This window comes from Limulus polyphemus, unplaced genomic scaffold (genome assembly GCF_000517525.1).
Source record: "Limulus polyphemus unplaced genomic scaffold, Limulus_polyphemus-2.1.2 Scaffold513, whole genome shotgun sequence".
Classification (NCBI taxonomy): Eukaryota; Metazoa; Arthropoda; class Merostomata; order Xiphosura; family Limulidae; genus Limulus; species Limulus polyphemus.
In genome coordinates, this window is record NW_013666123.1 from 220,564 (window position 1) to 240,888 (window position 20,325).

Below are 20,325 nucleotides of genomic sequence, written 5' to 3' on the forward strand. Positions count from 1 at the left end.
TTTGGACCAGAGATTAGCTGGTCCGTACTTAAGAATAGTAGAAAGCTTACCATTTCGACCAGAGATTAGCTGGTCCGTACTTAAGAATGGTAGAAAGCTTACCATTTCGACCAGAGAGTAGCTGGTCCGTACTTAAGAATGGTAGAAAGCTTACCATTTCGACCAGAGATTAGCTGGTCCGTATTTGAGAATAGTAGAAAGCTTACCGTTTCAATCAAAGATTAAAAGAACTTGTTAAGAATATTATTACAACTTGCAGTTTGGATCACAGATTATCTGGTGCGTACTTAAAACATTATAAAGCTTACCTTCAAATCAAAGATTAGCTGGTCTAGTTAAGAATAATATTAGAACATGCCGTTTCGGTCAGGGGTTAGCTGGTCCATATTTAAGAATAATATTAAAGCTTACTGTTTAGACCAGTGATCAGATGGTCGGTATTTAAGAGTAATATGATATCTTACCGTTTCCACTTTTTTATTTATACTTACCGTTTCTGACTATTTTATACCTACTGAGATCCACTTCTTTCATTGTTTCCGTTCTTATGTTTTAGGCTGCACAAAGTCAACGCAACAAACAACAGAAGCTTGATTTTCATAAATGCATCAGCAGAGAGTAGCACAATAACCTTACTTTCCATGAATACATCAGCAAAGTGTGGCAGAAGAAGCTTACTCTCCGTGAATACATCAGCAAAGTGTGGCAGAAGAAGCTTACTCTCCGTGAATACATCAGCAAAGTGTGGCAGAAGAAGCTTACTTTCATAAATACAACAGCAAAGTGTGGCAGAAGAAGCTTACTTTCATAAATACAACAGCAAAGTGTGGCAGAAGAAGCTTACTTCCATAAATACAACAGCAAAGTGTGGCAGAAGAAGCTTACTTCCATAAATACAACAGCAAAGTGTGGCAGAAAAAGCTTACTTCCATTAATACAACAGCAAAGTGTGGCAGAAGAAGCATAATTTCCATGAATAAATCATCAAAGGGTAGCAGCAGCAGGTTTACGTTCCATGAACATAACAGCAAAGGGTAGCAACATAAGCTATCATGAAAATATTTTTATTACTCTTACATTTTGACCTTGTTTTATAACACTTGCTTTCATTTGTCAGACAAAAGACATTAATTCATCGTCTTTAATGTTTAAAATATACTAGTCTTACAATGAATTATTCACGAATCCCAAATAAAAAGTTTTATATCTTCCTTTTAAAGTATTTCATGTTTTTAATATATCACCCTTAAGTAATTTCATTGCATTAATAAACGTGCTCACAGATAATCATTCATCTCCACCAGAGGGCTTGTGAAAACCGAAACGAAGACCTTCGGCATGTAACTGCAACAAATGTTCATGAAGAAACTCTTTCAGCAAGAAACATTTTCGTTTGGATATAGTTATCAATTTTTCATTCACCAGCGTTCAGCGAGATAGTTAGTTACTTAGCGGATTAATGAGTTTTTTAGTGTTTATGTGTTCTGTGAAATTCGATTAATATCGCATCTTCGCAAAGAAAATTAAGGAACCCACAACATCAGAAACATTTTTATCACACTTTCTAATTTGTTTTATCCCACAGTTCTTCATCAAGACGCCCTCTACGTCTTTTCTCTTGGAAATGAAATCATTTAACAAATTAATCGTGTTATTTTTATTTCAGTAATCATATTGCAAAAATGACCTGGTCAAATAAAAACAAAAGCATGGCGTTTATTACGGTTTAAATATGTTTGACTCTAAACCGAGTGTTTAAGATCAAACGCAAAATGATGAAACCCTATAAATACAATAGTCAAATTGATTTGTTTATTGCAATCATAGTTATGTTAAAAGTTAGGTACATATACCTAAAAGCAGAGGTTCGAGTGTGCTTTGCTATTTACATATAGCTAATAACAAAAGGTACGAGTGATTTTTTATTACTTACATACAACCAACAACACAGGGAATGATGTATTTTACCACTTACATACAGCTAACACAAGGTACAAGTGTTTTTTACTACTATAAACTTTAAATCATATCCAACAGTGTTTTTCGTTACTTAGTGAGTTACATATAAATCTATGTATACTAACAGTTAAACATACGTTTTAATTTCTGAACTTTTAAATTTGCAATTTTCTTTCTCTTTATCAAACATGCAGTATAAAACAAACATTATATGATATTCTCAGCTTTCGAGTTTTCTATAAGTTTGTTTCTAATTAATAAAAAAATTTAACGGACACTGCTAACTTTAGAGTAAAAATAAAAGTAAAAACATAAAACTCGTGAGATAGCTACATTTCTTCCTGAAAAACTTCGTAATAAACATAGATCGTTCAAAGTTGTTTGAAAGTATCGGAAGGACGAAAATATTACCAAAATATTTCTATAAAAAATATCGTGACATATAGTCTGAAAGCTCTAAAACTCCAATTTAATAACTCGTTCCCGAACATGTTTGTTCTTTCAGTCGGCCCCCAGTGGCACAGCGGTATTTATACGGACTACAACGCTAGAAATCGGGTTTCGATACCCATGGTGGGCAGAGCACAGATAGTACCTTGTGGAGCTTTGTGCTTAACAACAAACAAACAATCTTTCAGTCGTGGGGACGTTGTAAGTTAACGCTCAATCCCACTTTTTGTAGGTGAAGAAACCCAAGAGTTGGCGGTGGGCAGTGTTGACTAGCTGCCTTCCCTGTAATTTATCGCTTGTATATTATGGTTGGCTAGAGCATATAACTCTCAAGTAACTTCGCACGAAAATTAAAACAAACAAACTTATTTAATATAACGTTTATATGTTGTTGTGAGGGTATTTTTGAAATTGATGTATAAAATAAAATAATTGGTAAGATCAGAATTAAACTAAATATAATTCACTACGTCCCGCATTCTAGCAACAACAAAGAACAACATACACAGAATGTGGTTACTATATGACAAGTAGTCAATGTTTATATTATTCTACAATAGTTTATCAATTTTCTTGTTCTGCAATAGGACATATTTAAGATATATATATATATATATCGCAATACAACAGTACAAATTACTATTTCTAAATGTGTCCGGTTTTGCTAACCGTTTTCGTCCACTAGTTTCTAAACCTGTAATAATCTATACACCCACCTCACTCCAGGGAATAGTCTAATGTCAATCATGTTTTATTCATTTCGGCTTCTATGAGAATGTCAAAACAAGCGGCATAGTTTGCAGTGATCCCTTAAGTGATCCCTTAAGTTTGCAGTGATCCCTTCTATGAGAATGTCAAAACAAGCGGCATAGTTTGCAGTGATCCTTTAAGGAAAATTTGAACATGCAGTTTTACATGTACACGTGCGCAGTTGTAATTCAAGGCTTTGAGCATAGTTGCTCAGAGCAAACATTACCAATAATAACAAAAATAGACAATCGGAATATAAAGTTTTATTTGTTTGTTATCAAACACAAAACTACACATTAGGCTATCTGTGCTGCGAAACCCGTTTCTTAACCCTGAGCCACTGGGGGCCAGAAATGTAAAATTAGTAAAATAAAACTGAGAATATTAAAAGACAAGTGCCGGTTACGTTTGATAAAGATAATAACAAATTTAGAAACTCCAGAAATTCAAACATATGCTTTGATGCTGGTACATACAAGTTTGTATGTATCGCACGAAGTAATGAAAACACTGTGAGTATACTTCTGAAACAAGTTCGTTTTCTCTAGGGTAAATGAAACGAAACCTAATCCAAGATGTTTCGCTTCTTAAGCAAAGTTCTTCAGTTGATAGGAGAGAATGAGAATAGAAAGTGCGTTGGCTTTAAAAAAAATCGTTTAATCAGATAGAAGACGTTCAATAGAGGGGAAATCCTTCATAAATAAATCCCTTTGTTCTCTAAATAAATGAATCTATTTATACAATCCATAAAGAAATTATAATAACACTCAAAAACATAGTTGCCAGAACAAACAAAAAAAATCTATGGCAACTTAAAAATACACAAAACACGGTTCGCGTTAGACATATTGTCTATGTATGTACATCGTTCAATACTCTAGCAAGCTTATTCGTGATTTCTATAGAAACAAAAGCAATGCAAACAGCCTTATTCTCCCATGCACTTGGTAGAGATATTTGATGGTGTATTAAATAGCTTTAATAACCAAGATGAACAAAATCCCTGCTTTAAACAAATCAACTCTATCCATCCCATTATAAAATTCACAAATTAAGAGGGAAAAGAAGCAACAATAGTTTTCCTAAATGTAAATGTCGCACGACTTCACAACGTATTAACATAAAAATACATAGGAAAATCACAGACAATGACATATACATCATTTGGCTCTCAGTACACAACAAGGTACATCTAAAGGCCTATATAGCACTGTTTTATGCCTTGGTTCACATAAAGAAATAAAAAAGAAAACAGATGATATTTCAGCTTTCTTGAAACACTTAAATAGTTTTACCAGAACATTTTATTTTTAACTCATTAAAAGAAATAATACGAAAAAAGTAATAATCAACAACATATAAAATACAAAAAAAAATTATAAGTAAATAAAAAATTACTAAGTCATGTGAATTATCATAAATCAACAGAGAAAACAGCTTATAAGAATCTCATGAAAATCATACTATAGATATTGAAACAAAATTCATGCAAAAATCTGGACTAAAGATAAAGGACTTACTAAAATTTTACGACAAAGATGACGACGCAAATGGATTTATCTATCAAATTAACTATGAAAATTGTGAATCTTTGTGTACAATGATGAAAGTACTGGAAATCTAATAACAAGAATTAACGAACACTTGAAAAGTAAATAAACACAGAAAACTCAAGCATAAAATAAATTACGAAAGCATAAAGATATTGGGGAAAGAACAAGACGTACAGAATAGAAAAATTAAGAACACACAATTAACAAAATATAAAAACCTAACAAATATTTATAAAGGATATTACGTTTACCTTTTTTTTAACGCCCTCTATTGCACGTGACTTCTATTTAAACACTTTTTAAAAGACAACGTACGCTCTAAGATCCCCCCCCCCCTCCCAGTGGCACAGCGGTATGTCTGCGGATTTACAACGCTAGAAACCGGGTTTCGATACCCATGGTGGAAAGAGCATCGTGTAGTTTTGTGCTTTACTTCAAACAAACAAAAGTTCTATGATCGGTCTCTTGCATCAAGGTTCGTTGAACGAGTGAAACGTCTTGATTTACGATTCCTTTTCAGTTGCCCGAGAGAAAAAAAGGCTTTTAAGAAGTTTGAGAAATACTTACCTTCCCTTATTAAGTATATTCAACTGTTGAATATATTTGTATATTATTAAATACGTGGGCTATCTTTGCGAGTATCAAAACCCGATTTTTAGCTACTAGTAACAAACACTCGCGCCTAGTATCGTCGTCACTATCTACCCTAAACGTGGACCTAGGTTTGGTGGTTATAAGCAAACCAGTTTTAATTTTGCATTTATAGGATGCTTACATCAATAATCAGTTCAGTGTTGGTATAATATTATCAAAAATCAACGAAGTTGATTTCTGAACTGATTTATTGACTGATAGAAAAGTGTGTAGAGAACGTCTTGATGATGAACACGGTAATATAATAAAAATGAAATAAAAAATATAACGCATGTTCCTAAAATTTCTTGATGTTGTGATAGTAATCGAAACTTACTAAACGCATAAATACTACACATAAAGCAACACATACTAATTCTAAGCTATGTATTTTGACAACGCAACACATGCTAATTTTCAGCTATACACTTTGACAACGCAACATTTACTAATTTTAAGCTTTATATTTTGACATAACAGGGAAACTTCTGTCTGACAGAAAAGGTCAGTTTCTTTGTAGAATGTTGTGTTAGAAATTTCGAAATTTTTGTAATTAATTTAACATAATAGATACTAAATTGAAGTATATTTTACATATAACACTCTTTATAGAAAATGTTCACTTTGATCTCAATGATTATTATATTATTTTCAAACACTTTATTCTTAGGAACTGATAATCTTCTTTAAAAATACCAACACTTTTAATATTGTCAAAAAGTTATCACTATACGTATAAGGTGAGATATTACCTAGCTGACATTTGCATCATAAATCATTACTAAACACACTTATTTATTGCAATTAGACACGCAAATAAAAATTAGATAAAAGTGCACTATTGTGTGTAAATTTGTAAGGTATATAATCTACTCAAGAGTCCCTTTTTAATTTGGAACGCATTAAATACGTCCAGATAACTACGATAATAACCTTTAACAATTACGATAAATGAATTTCTACAACACGTTATAAAGACTATTAATGTAAAATAGTTCTGTTGGTAACAGTAACATTAAAAACTAAGATATATGCACTGCCACTAGACATGGTGAAAACTTCATATTGGCGACAGTAGTTGCAATGATTGTATTACCACTTTTAGACTTTTCTCCCAAATGACGACCCTCTTCAACTTTGCAACTATAATACCACCGTCTGATATTCTTCCGACGAACAACCCTTTCTGTTTTAGAAGTATACTACCACTCTTCACAATTCTCTCCGCGAACAATCCCTTCAATAAGTATAACTTATCACTGCTCGATTTATTTACTATTTTAATACAGTTTCATTTGCAATTTATGAACTATTCCAGCATTAAGACTATGGTACCTCCGTTTGATTTTCTTCCTCAACCCTCATTCCAAAAAACACAAACAATCCTTAATAAAAGACAGGACCTAACAATTATTTGCTTCCCTTCAATTTTATGATCATACTTTTCCTCCCAGTAGCTAAGCTTATAAGGCTAAAATTCGGGGTTCAATCCCTGTGGTATGCACATTACAGATAAACTATTGTTTAACAAAAATACCATCTTCAAGTGTTATAATCTCGAAATCATAAAGAAAACATAATTGAAGAATCACCTATAACCTGCACTTGCCCTTCAGCTAATAAATTTATTAGAACATGTTGAATTTTTAAATATAAATCTATATTTTCCTGTAAGAAAACAAATAGAATTTATCACATTTTAGCAACAGCCAAAGTGAGCTTGTAATACACCTACCAAAATACATTGGAGAGTCTCGTGTTGCTACGTTATCGTCGATATAAGGAATGCCAAGAGTGTAAACTGCAGTCGCTCCAATCCCAATAAACAGAAGGCTGACGAAAAATATCGCAAGAACAAAGCCAGTTCTTTGACTGGGGTTATTTGGTACATTCGGGGAACTGCAATGAGAATCACCGTCTAACCAATAAGGTTCTGGTACTGGAAGTTGGTTGGTGGAATTATCCTTTGATGAATGCCTCCGCCAGGTGGTGTTGTGTTCTTGCGATGCTGATGTGACATTGTTGCTAGTAGGGTAGAAGACTGGCTCCCAAAGTTCAACAAGCGACTCAGTAATTTTATGAGAGGGGGGTAATTTGTTATGACACAGCTCTGCGTGTAACTTGCGAAGACTTTCGGCAGTCTCGTTATTACCAACGTTATCTTGGTTAGCATAAACTGGGTAATCTATCTTAAAAAGGAAATGCGGAGTAGAACAAAATATACATGCCGTGGCAAATAACAATGTTCCAAAAGCTATCCATCTGGGGCGGTGACCTTGACCACCATAATATGTTAAAAAGAAAGCGCCACCTATTTGTCCGATTTCTGTCGCAGATAATATAATCCCCGTAGTTTTACTTTCCACGCGATACAATTTTTCTATTGTAGTTAAGACACTCACAAAGTATGTGGAGTACATACCCTGTAATACACTAGTAAGACAAAATATTGCCACAAATGTCTTCTTATTTGCTAACGTTTGTAACCACTTAGGCCTAAAAGAACCTAACCCACAATAAGGTTTTTCAATATCATCTGCATAGTGTTCATTGTGGACTACAATATTTTCATTAATGACCGTTAGAGATTTCCCGTTGATTTCCATACCGTTTGGCACTTTATGATTGTTGCACACAATGACGGTTTTGGAATCATTCCCATTGGGGTTCATTGGTTTCTTGCACTCATCGTCGATGCTCCTTGGCTTGTCTTTCTTCATCATCTTGAATAGTGAAGGACGCCACCGCTGCATAGCTCCACACCACGTTAAAGCAGACTTCTGAAAGTTTCAACAGATCTTTCATAGACAAGCAAACGCATAAATTACAGGAAATTAAATACATATAGATACATACAATTAGCTCTTATTTTGAACCAGAGATCAGGCCTCTTTCTTACCTTAGTGTCCTTATAAAGAGATTAACATTTTTATGATAAGCTCAGCACTTACAAACAATGAAAAAATATTTATTGGATTGCACAAAACGGATGGAAACTCGACTAACAAATCATTTATATCATGAAAATCTATTTTCGGATTCATCAAAAATAAAAAATGAAAATCCACAGCCTCAACTAGTTTACCAGTTTGTGTTTTCTGTATTGGAAATAAATTAATTTTCTAAAACGTTTATCATTTGAGACATATGTAACACAAATGACACACGAATTTCCCTGTAGATCAAAAGTTGGTGTTCAGGAGGATTTACACTATACCAAAGTTTCCAGAAAAACAGCCATCATTGGTCATTCGTATTTCAGAACTTTAAGAACCTTAGAGTTTCTAATAATGCGAATACTGGTGATGACTTAGTGGTTAGCGTGCAAGGCTGCGGACTAGAAATTCCACGGTTCGAGAATGTAATATGTCGCTGAGCACGATCCGCACTTTAAAGTATCGGTGCGTTGATATAAATGGTAAAAAAATCTCTCTATTTGATTAAGAGTAGCCAAGTTGGTGGCGATTGCTACAAACTAGTTACCTTCTCTCTCTGGTCGACACTTCGAAATCAGGGACGGTTATAGCTGATCCTTGGGTATCTGACCAGACGGTCTAGCTTATCTGTTGACATAAGTTAGGGTTAATAGCAGTTCTTTCGAAGCTTCAAAAAGTTGAAGGATTTAGGAAAGCATCAAAAACTTACGCGTGGTTTTGACGCTACGACGAAATGGTAATTTATGTCTCGAGCAGAAAAAAGTATAATATTCCTCATCTTTATATTAAGTTCATCAGTAGGTTAAAATTCATAAATTGCAATAAAATGTAAGTTGTCAGATATAAATAAGTGTTTTATTTCTGAAAAAAGCAGACCAGGATCTCCAAGTTACACGAATTTCAGGCTTATTTGTTAAAGATTGCCATATATATTCTAGAGTGAAATAAAGAAAAAACTTAGTGAATCGTAAACCAAAAACTATGTGTCGTATTTGAACATCTGTACAGAAAAACTAATATTTATATTATTCAAAAGTACCAAAATTTATCCACCTTGACTCCATAATATGTTAAAAATGTGTCCGATTTCTGTTGTAGAAACATATATACACACACACATATATATATATATATATACTCAAACAAGTCAAAGATATATTATAACACTCCAATAAAGGTTATTTTCGATATTTATTATAAGATTTGATAGTATAATATATTTGATTTCTTCTTAAAAAAATGAAACTAATGTGAGGGAGACCTTGGTAATAAATACCAAAAGCAAGAAAAAGTAAAGATGTCATTGGATTAAAATGAAATCCCTGTACGTTAAAACATATTGATTTTAGCTGTTAATATTAAAAGATATTTTTAAAACGTACGTGTTACAACTTACGTATGTTGCAACTAAACACTGTATTTTTTTGTTTTCTATATTTAGCATTTATTTTTAATCAAGGAATATTTTAGTCAATTTTATCGGATTTTTGAGCATAAACTTTTTGCAAATCGTTCTGATTATCATCCTTCCCTAAACAGACATGAGTAGATTTAGACCGCTTCATCTGAAATACTAGCTTCATCGTTTCCTGCAGATTTTTGTATAAATCGTATCGCAAAATCATTACAAAATATGATTCATAGCTAGAAAATAATGATGAATTAGACAATTTGGCGTGATACTGGATTAAATCAAATCTGAATAGTTCCATTGCTTGTGTTCCCTGGTGGGAAGGGGATAAGTTTGCGGATTTACAATACTGAAATTCGGGATTCGATTCCCCAAGGTGGACTCAGCAGAGAGCCTACTGTGGCTGTGCTCTAAAACAACCAGACAAAATACATTTCTTGTAGGTTTCGCACATTCTAAATAAAGATTAATAGAATAAAGCTAATTTTTATTCAATGATTTGTTGTTGTTTTTCTAACCGAATAAATTCGTCTTGAATGTAAAGACACTTGTTCGTGGACTTGTGAGCCAACAAAATCATCAACTATATTCAAGCTTTTACATAGCGTTTTAATGTGCTCGCCTATATTTACATGTCAAGCAAACTACTTTCTGGTATAATGACTACTAGAGACATGAAATTAATCACACTTCGAAGAAAAATATAGCAGGATTTTAGTTCAACTTTTCAAACTCGTTTTCAGGCGCAAGGTCAGCAGTTTAAACTATCAAACGTTTTCTCGATGCGCAGATGCAGATGTGCCGAGGATATTGAATTCCCAGTCAAATCGGCATCAAACATGAATTTTATCAAACTGATTCTGCACATGCGTAACTTTTCATAAACATTTTTGTTTTGTTTTGTACTTAAGCAAAAAGCTAAACAATGGACTATCTGTGCTCTGCCCACAACGGGTATCGAAACCCGAATTCTAGCGTTGTAAGTCCGCAGACATGCCGCTGTGTCACTGGGGGGCACCATTAAAATGATATAATCATTCCAAAAAAGATTTGTTGCTTTCTTCGTAGCTGTTTTTTTATTATTATTATTATTCACGATTTGTTAAGACATATCACTCGTTCAAACGGACAAGGGGAGGCAGTTCCATCTCTCCCTGAAATCCTGAAATTTTTATTCGAAACAAATATTGAAAGTAAAATAAGAAAGTTGAAATATAAATAGCAAATCTTACTGTTACTACCATCGCATGGCCAGGCGGTTAGGGCGCTCGACTCGTAATCTGACGGTCGCAGGTTCGAATCCCCGTCACACCAAAACATGCTCGCCCTTTCAGCCGTGGGGGCGTTATGATGTGACGGTCAATCCCACTATTCGTTGGTAAAATAGCAGCCCAAGAGGTGGGTGGTGATGACTAGCTGTCTTACACTGCTAAATTAAGGACGGCTAGCCCTCGTGTAGCTTTGCGCGAAATTCAAAACAAACAAACTACTATCAAACTGTACGACTCAAAATACATTATGCTATTTTCATACTCTATGAATTATGTCATTCATTTTATATGTGTAGTGTCTCGTACATTAAGTGATATTAGTTTCCCAACTTACGTGCTTATTTTCGACAGTTTTGATCTAAAAATTATATATATATATATATATAACAAGTCAAGTGCTATAAATTACATCAATGATGAAAAAAATAATGAAAACATCAAAATATCAACAGTGAAATTCATTGAAATGTTACTCTCAAAATTCAGAAGAAATCTTGATAAAATATATCCATTATCGCGTTAGTAATATATATATTGAATAAAAATAAAAACTTTACCTTTTGTACTTTCTAGATATTTAGTATAATTTATAGTTTGTTGTTCAGTATATATTACTAGCGTGGTCATGGACATATTTTATCAAGTTTTCTTATGATAAACATTATAATAGTAAATTTTGAGAGTAACATTTCAATAAATTTCACTATTGATATTTTGATGTGTGTGTGTGTGTGTATTACATGCATTACATTCAGCCATATATATAAACGATTTCTTATGTTTACTTGGGACACAATTCTACAACAAAAAACCATTATTACTATGACCATCTTCGATGCTGTACTGTTGATGTCTCAGAGAGAGAGGTAATCCATACGTTTCTATGCATCATTATCCCTATTCACTTCATGTTATAGAACACATGCTACTCGTGTGCGTGCTTTCTTTATTATTAATGCGGGATCACATTTGACTCATTGAAGTGAGAACCAAACAGATAGTGTTCTTAAAGATGGCCTCTCTTTGATTCTATTTTCTTCTGAATTCCTCAGATCTGTCCTAAGAAGCTCACGTCCTGATCTAACAAGGAATTCAAAAGTGTACGTGTATATCTGCATACAATGTATAAAACATAAGCATTAGAGTTTCTCTGCCACATTTGTAATACAGTATTAGGACGTCTTTTTATACTCTGGATATTAGAAACGTGTTTTCTCATGAAGTGTCGAGGACTAATCTTCTACCCCCTTTTTTATATATCTCCGAAAACTGAGTGGCCGTAAGCAGGTAGCGACTGTAAACGAAATTCATGCATCAACCCACCATAGCCTTGACTTTGCTGAGGCTGCAGTTGCGTCTGCGCTCAGTCCCAAGGTCGGGCCTACCGGATTCTCTGCTCCTATCGAACAACTAAATCTTACCAACCGGTTTTTCTGCCCTTCTATCCTTTCGTAACGCATAACATTCTTCTAAAAAAATTGACAATTCTACACGCTTTACTGACACAATAAAATACATTCTCAATTTCTACGTTTTTCCTAATTTTAGTTCAGCAACACATCTCTCATTATAAATGTATTTCGCTCTTTTAAAATTGTTTTATTCACATATGTTTAGGTTTTTTTTTCCTGCATTTTGTAATTTAACAACAATTTATCTTAATGCCTTATGATTAATGTTTTTTTTTAACAAATTGGAATGATAAGCAAGGCTTTGTTGTCATGACCCTAACGACTCTACTAGACAACAGTGGCCGTGTTGTGTTTGCATCTAAATAATGCATTTTGAGTATGGTCATTGGTGGAAACAAAGTAAGAGAAAGAAATATGTAGGTCAAGAGCGTTTTTTATCGCTAACCTTGCTCTCATTGTTTTTATTTCCATATTGACAGTGTCAAATATTGTTCCTCTGGTCTCCTTAGATATGTATTTAATAATAACTTTCATTAGTGCTGTATTCACGAGATGCAACCCTTTCTCAGAAGTTAACGTGACACTTTGAATAATACCGGCATGACTGAGTTACTTCTTAGTGAAAGAGTGGCAGGGTATAGCGTTACTGCAGGATATAAAATGTCAAAGATAAAATCGGAAACTGGACAACAGGGAAGGTGAGATAACCGAACGTGCAGTAATGGGATAAAAAACAAGCTGACGAGAAACGGACTTAAGTTGATACGTGAAGCTAAAATAGTTAGTTTATTAGTATTCATAAACCATTAAAGTATTTAGAGATTTTAAGCATATTTAAATATTTAATCAATATAATGCCAAATGAAACAATTTAATTGCTTTTGTCAGTATGCCTTACTTAGATAATTAATAAATTAATTTCAAGACAAAACTTTCAAACATAGACATTTTCAAACAACAACGTAAGAAAAGTGAATGTTTCAATGACGTGTTTACAGCTAATGCCTATAATTTCAGTTATAAAGCAAATTTCCTAGTCAGATGGCAGATCTACCGAATCCGGTTCTTCTACTATAGTGAGTACAATAACCTGACTTAGATGGTTAATTCGTCAACCCAATCTGCGTTTTCACTGCTGGCTTCTTATGCTTCTGATTTGTACTCGTATCAGAATAACAGGCAGAAATCGCGTTTGAGTTATTAACTATAGCTAATTTTTTATCGATCTACTACTAGCAGTTCGTTGATGTACCTCTTCAGAAGATGGATAAGTATGATATACGCAAACTTCTGTGAACGTGTAAAATTACAATGGAAACAGCCACATTATTTAACAGTTCTATCTTGTTCAACTCAACTTGGTTTGACCAACATCTCTTTTTGTTATTCTCTGTCACAGTTTTAAAGTCATAAATCCATTCGCAAAAATACTTTAACCGCCTCTAACCAATAATAAAAGAGTGCATTATAAAAATAATTTTGGGTTTCTCAGCTGTGTCTTCATATTTTTCATCGTCCTTTATGTAACTACCTTTATTCTGAAAACTGCTGTTTCAGTGCAATCTATAAGATGTTAAGACATAGCTTGTAATACACGTGTTTCATTCTCGTTTTTTTTTTTTCATCGTTCAATTGAGATGATGGCGCAATTTCACGAAAACCTTGTGGAAGAGGGAGGGGTACAAAACAGCATTTAATTAATTTGACTATTCTTTTATCTATTCCTCAGGGGAAAAAATTATAGTTATTTGAACACGATCCTCAGAATTGGCTTTCTGTTACGTGATGGCTTTTTGAGCAGTAAAACAAAAAATATCCCCGGACTTATTGTGCATAATGTTGATTTAATCAAACCTAGAATATGTTTACTTAAGTTACAATCAAATTATAATTATTTTTGTGAGGAAACACCATGATGATAACTTTAGAGACGTGCATACGGCCCCTCATTAATGGCTTCACTGAAATGTGATAATTCATCTCTCCTATGTCATAAATTCTTTCTCTGAGTACGAAGGAGTTGGTTTTGAATAATTTCGATACTTTTGGAGAAGGAAAATACGTTTAGATACAATGCTATATTTTATTTAAATCCCTAACCATAGCAAACGCGCTTACTCTCATGATATGATTCGCTAAAGCCTACAAACAAATAACTTGTAACTTTAGTTACTCGCACAATTACAACACCTTCATCACATGACATTCATATTTATTTATACAGTGTAACTGCCGTGTAGTTTGATTAAACGCATCCTTGTTATCGTACATTTAATATAGTTGTTCTAAGGAACAATAATGACTGTCTCTCGTAAGTTCCAGCTGCTTCTTCTACTAGGAAAAATATATACTTCTCAGGTTTGGCTAACCTCACATGGATGAATCTTCACTTCACAAATGTTGCTTCAGAGAAATATCTAGCTTGACAGATGAGCTATTCTGTGACAATAATGACAAAGTAAACCACAGTTAATTCTAGCACAATTCATTTGTATGTTATATGACTTCCTTCTTGATTTAGTAAAGTTGACTCGGGTTTTTCTCGCTTTTATTACTAGTCCTAGCATTAATTTTTAGTCTCTTCTCTTTGTTTGAGGTTTTACTTCTTTCGAATCTTCTTGGATAAGATAGATTATAAGAATCATCCTGAAATGAAGTACCTCATATTATTCTATTGATATTCTAACCGCTGTGGGTGAGGCCTTTATCACAAAATATTTATTATGATATTTTTGGACATTAGTTTCTAAGTTTTCCTAAATTTTCACGTCCAGGTTAATATATTGTAGGCTCTTTTGGTATTATATCCGTTTTCAACTTTAATATTTGTATTAAACTTGTGTTTTCTATTGGTTTCTCCTTGATCTGCTGGGTTGATTCGTCTTTTTTTTCTCTGTTGCTACAGTTAATCTATCTCAGGTCCTACATCCGTATTTCGTGAAATTTTTTGTACTTATCCTGAAACATATCTTCCGTTTTTTTAAACCATCTGTTTTTCAAGAACCTTGACCAAAAAGGAAATAATAATTAAACATCCTTACTCGCTTGATGGTACATTAGAAAACATTGAAGATCATCCTGAGGCATCTTAACCAATAATATAAAACATGTAAACAGTTACGATAAAACCACGAAGGTACTGAAAACAATTTAACGAACGAAATCCAATACGCCATGAACATCAGCCAAAGAATAAACAGTACGAAAGTAACTTTAATTAATAAGGAGTAATCCAAAAAGTTCGGACAATAAGAATCCGTGCATTAAGGTTTCGAAAGTATGAGAAAAACGTACAGGTGCACATTAAGTATCTCAATTAATTCAGCAAACACCAGGCAACAAAAACTTTTATCATGGAAAAGGTATAGTTCCAATGTTGAATAAGGAAAAACGAGATGCCTTCAAGATCCTTTTCCAAGACGGAGCTAATAGTTTAAGATACATGTCTGAAAGATTCAAGATTGGTAGGTAGTGCAAAAGCTCATTTTCTTAGATTGTCTTGTGGTGATCTCCTACTTACTTCTAAAGGATCTTGACCGGTTGAGATACCAGTAAACGTGTTATAGACGATTAATAATGGTCTAAGCTGTGACATCAAAAGCCCTTGGGCAAGAAATATCAGCTTACACGTGGAACGTCGTGATTATTAAATTGGACATTGAAAGTAGGCGAAGAAGTAAAAGATATGTGGTGGAATGCGAATTAATTCACTGTACTTGCAATACAATAAGTAAAGTGATTTTAGTATTGTAAAAATTATGCCCTCATTTCATTCAAGTAAAGTTACTTTTTGAGACGTTCAATTACACATTTTTTTTCCATAAAGAAACACAGAGCAGCAGTTCGTAACGATGTGATTACACATTGGAAATTAATGAAGGAAAAATTTACACTTTAAAATTCTTAAATATATTGTTATTTATAGTTGGTTCAATATAATGATATAGCCGACTCGTGTTACCCAATTATTCATAAGAATATAGCTAACTATAGCTAATTCGGTTACTCATGCTTCCTACCTTTGTATAAAATTATAGTTAACCCTAACTAATTCGTGTAATCCTGTTATGCTATTATTCATAAGAATATAGCTAACTAGTTAATTCAGGTACTACTGTTATATAAATATAAATAACTATAGCTTATCCAAAATTTAGGTTTAACCTTCTCATTATCAAAAAACAAACAAAAACAGAAACCTGTAGTTGACACAGAAAATGATATTTTTATACGATAGATAATCTGTGGCTGATGTATGTTCTGGTGTTCAACTCAATTTTCCTCAGAAAGCAGTCACAGTATCTGATCTATATACTGTTGTTGCTTACACTATTCTTTTTATCTGATTAAGACACTAATCTTTACCCTATTTTTGATAGTAATAATATACACATATTTTTACCATACCCTTGATAGTAATAAAATGCAACTGATTCAAATATTGATACTCTCTGCCTAAAAATGATCAACTAGCGTTGATTCAAGTAATGATGTTAACCCCACTCTTCCTAAAAATTTGTAATGTTTAGCTGCCTCCGATACTGATCTTTAACCTACTTTGATAATAATATGATAATCTGTAACTGATCCAAATACTGTTTGTCTCAATATCCCTAAAAGTGGACGGTCATCAGTAGTTCATCCAGTTACCATTTACTTGATAACACTGTGTTAACATGTAGCCGATTAAGGTACTGATGTTTATCTTTCATTAATGATATGACAATCTGTAGATGTTTCAGTTTCCAATGTATATCATTTTCGTATTACGAATATGATAATCTGTAGCTGACTTGGGTACTAATATTTGAACCCACACTTCATGAACATCTGCTGCTTTATCAATTATTGACATGTATTCTTTTCTTTCTTTTTTTTACGAAAATGTTATTATGTGTAAAACGAATTGTTAATGACGTTATCCTCCACATTTCATAATAATTATCTGCCGCCAGATTAAGATAACATAATACTCCGAACAGTAAAGGTGCACCTCTTCACAAAACACTGAGCATGGCAGAGTACACTTTATAAAATTGGAAGTTGTTAGAACATTTGATTTTTTGAAGAATACTTCAAGATGCTTTCTCCAGAAGAACTGATCTCTTCTTTTGTCTAATTTAATCCAATATGAATATATATATATATATGTGTGTGTATGTGTGTATATTCTTTTTCAGTTTAAAATGACCATACTCATGACTTGTCCGTTCAGTCTTTAATTTACTCACGTATAACCAAAACAATGAAAAGAAACGAATTCCATATATGAAGACCTTTACGTTTTAACCCCGAAACTAGGTCATACATAATTATTACCAAATAAAATATGATAGTTCTATTACTACAATTTAAAATATATTGAATTAGACAATTAAAATAGACACTAGGAAATGACGTACCAAACGAATAGAATGTAATTAAACATTTAAAAAAATGCTAATTTAGACAGATTTCCAAGCTATAATATTAAAACAGTTTTATGGTTTTACGTATAACGATACATAACAGACGTATCTTATAAACTCCTGCAGTTCAAGTAGTGAATTATTTCTTTGGTTTGTGAATAGAAACAACAATCGGGTAGGTTAAGAAATATACAACGGATGAACAATAGAGGAAAAAGTAAATACATAATAATTAATACCACTTTATAAGTTAGAGGTAGCATAGCTATGTAAATCACTAGGTTCTCATCTTCTTGTCAGAATTCTATAAAACACGGAACAAAGCTTATTTCTTACCTCGTTCTCGTTTTAGCAATTGAAATATTTAAATGAGATCAGCAAAAATATTTACAAGGCATTCCTAAAGAGGGATGAATAATCCACGCATTAGAAAATATTCACGCGCTACACTGTGTAGTGAAAAGGCGACTTCGACCACGAAACCCGAGAGAGTTTGTTCTTCACAGCCTTCCACTTAGCTGAATCCAAGGTAAATACTCTTTTCTATATCAGGTAGGACTACTTCTATTCCTAGATGGCGCTAGTAGGTAACGGAGGGAGCTAGCACTTGCGTTTTTGAGACTATCAACGACAATTTTTGAAGGGGAAAAAAAAAAGCTAGCTGTGAGTAACAAATAACAACCACCATTTTATCTCAAAACACACACCCTTGTTTCGAATTTATCATAAAAGAATACTTATTCCTTTCAGACATTAAGAATTTGTCACTATTATATTTTAACATGAATTAACTATCATCAATTCGCCTTTTTTTGTCCATCAACCACAACGCCCCAAACGCCAATCTTCGAAGCTCATACAGAGGCTATTGTATCTAGTTTAGGGGTTTGTGTTTATAATCTGGTAGAGCTTGAAAGATTTTTGAAATCTACTTTCTTTTCTTTTAGTAACCCTTTTCTCCATTATTTAGTCGGGATAATTATTCAAACTGGACGATGATTTTGCGCAATAGTGCTAGGCATTACGGACCTAACGACAATCGTAAGTGGCATTACTTTCCATGGAATAAAAAAAAATAGCCGATAATGGATTATTTTTATATGAACAGGTATTAGAAAACAAAGTCTTAGATTACCAAAAATAGAGTCATTAACAAATATTAACATAATTCTGGTAAAATCCTATAAAAGAAGTGCCTTAAATTATGACGTTCTTTGAAATGAAACAAAATGTTTTATTTTCATTATTTTGCGTAAAAACGTCACATATTACGAAATTGCAACATGATACACGTGAAGCCATGGTTCTTGTAATATCAAAATCACTGCATGTGATTGGACGAGGATCATACTTCTTGAGATATGATTTATGTTTTCTCACTGATACGCTTCTAAATATATCTGTCTATTAATAAAGCACTCTTCCCTGGATACAATCCATTTTGCAGGTACGTTTGTACAAACCTTATATTGGCTTATGACTATACCTCTGGTTTTCACATCATAAATTTAATACTTTATGGCTATAAAATATTAGCATTATCCTTAAAAAATCCAAAGAAAATTAAAACTTAATGTATAAATAGGAAATCATATTTATTACTAATACATATTTAATTAATGAATCTATGCAAATAAGAATTTTATGTTTCATTTCGGTCTTCAAATTACTATTACAGTACAATCATAAAAAAATGAATTGAAAGTATGTTTGGCATGAAATATTAGTTTCTCTAATAATAGTTTTATACTCTTCAGCAAAAAGAAGATTACAGCCCAAAAATATACTTCATGAAACATGATACATGTCTATTTCCAAAGTGAAATAGCATTCAATTTAAATATGTAATGAAAGAATAAACATTTCTAGGCTCATGATTTTAAATTGAATCTATTACTTTAATCCTTCGTTTTATTTCGGTAAAAAAAAAAATAATATTTTGTTTGTTTGTTTATAAGCACAAAACTACACAATGGCTTATTCTGTCTTTGCCCACCGCGGATTTGCGGATATCGAAATCAGGTTTTTAACGTTATAAGCCCTTAGACTTATCGCTGAGTCATGGGGTATGTAAAACAATCTGTAGAGTAAGTTTCGGTTTACAATTACAGTTTTAATATTATGTATGCAAGCAGAACTATAACAAAAGTGTTTTTATTTTGCTTATAAAAAAACTGTTAAGGTTATTTTCCATGATGACTAGCAGCAAAGGCGTTACTGTTATAATAAAAAATGTTCAATTCAAAAATTCCACTTGCTTTTAAATTCGCCTGCACAATACGTACACAAGCCATAAACCAATGGCTTTTCATTAGTGTTATTACAATGTATGTTACGCTCCAGGTCACGTCAGCGGATGTCATTTAGCTTTAAATAAACCAGTGTTTCTCAGCTGGATTTGTCAGACGATCTCTACGTCCGGGCTTTGGTTGTCGTGACCCCCATTATCTTTACAAGGTGAGAAGATTCCTGATGTTTCTAGACGTAATTCGTCATAGTTCAAAATAAAAGTGATATGTGCACCTCTCAAACACCTCGATGA

The 20,325-nt window shown here is 33.0% G+C and overlaps 1 protein-coding gene across 2 annotated transcripts in view; it reads right to left on the minus strand.

Annotated features, from left to right (window-relative positions):
• Positions 1–20,325, minus strand: part of LOC106458779 (solute carrier organic anion transporter family member 3A1-like) — an 89,555-nt gene that overhangs the window by 30,184 nt on the left and 39,046 nt on the right. Inside the window, exons 1-2 of one of the 2 annotated variants that reach the window (XM_022385114.1) lie at positions 18,120–18,308; positions 7,081–8,125 (exon numbers count right to left, since the gene is read on the minus strand). In XM_022385114.1, coding sequence (XP_022240822.1) covers positions 7,081–8,098 — 1,018 coding nt within the window. In that variant the 5' untranslated portion in view covers positions 8,099–8,125; positions 18,120–18,308. Of the gene's footprint in view, positions 1–7,080; positions 8,126–18,119; positions 18,309–20,325 lie in introns of those variants that run through there. The other variant, XM_022385113.1, reaches the window with a different exon arrangement.